The 503-nt window shown below is 44.3% G+C and overlaps 1 protein-coding gene across 1 annotated transcript in view; it reads left to right on the forward strand.

Annotated features, from left to right (window-relative positions):
• Positions 1-503, forward strand: part of LOC107722252 (NACHT, LRR and PYD domains-containing protein 3-like) — a 9661-nt gene that overhangs the window by 6230 nt on the left and 2928 nt on the right. The window contains exon 3 of the mRNA XM_016530531.1: positions 4-484. Within this exon, the coding sequence (XP_016386017.1) occupies positions 4-484 (481 nt within the window). The remainder of the gene's footprint in view (positions 1-3; positions 485-503) is intronic.

Consider the following 503-nt stretch of genomic DNA (forward strand, 5'->3'; position numbering starts at 1 on the left):
GAGGTACGAGGCTTCAATGAGCCACAGAAGGAGGAATACTTCAGGAAGAGAATCAGAGATCAGAGTCTGGCCAAAAGAATCATCTCACACCTGAAGTCATCAAAGAGCCTCGACATCATGTGCCACATCCCAGTGTTCTGCTGGATCTCAGCCGCTGTTCTCGAGAAGATGTTGAGTCAAGCAGAGAGTGGAGAGATTCCCAAGACTCTCACTCAAATGTACACACACTTCCTGATGGCACAGATTAGCATCAAAGACATGAAGTACAATGAGAAGAAGGACACAGACAAAGAGATGATTTTCCAATTAGGAAAACTTGCGTATGAGCAACTGGAAAAAGGCAATGTGATCTTCTATGAGGAAGACCTGAGAGAGTGTGGCATTGATGTGACAGAAGCATCAGTGTACTCAGGATTGTGTACTCAGATCTTCAGAGAGGAGTTTAGCTTGTATCAGGTGAAAGTTTTTTGCTTTCTTCATCTGAGCGTTCAGGAACATCTAGC

The sequence above is a fragment of the Sinocyclocheilus rhinocerous genome, unplaced genomic scaffold (assembly GCF_001515625.1).
Source record: "Sinocyclocheilus rhinocerous isolate Xijiao unplaced genomic scaffold, SAMN03320098_v1.1 scaffold2589, whole genome shotgun sequence".
Classification (NCBI taxonomy): Eukaryota; Metazoa; Chordata; class Actinopteri; order Cypriniformes; family Cyprinidae; genus Sinocyclocheilus; species Sinocyclocheilus rhinocerous.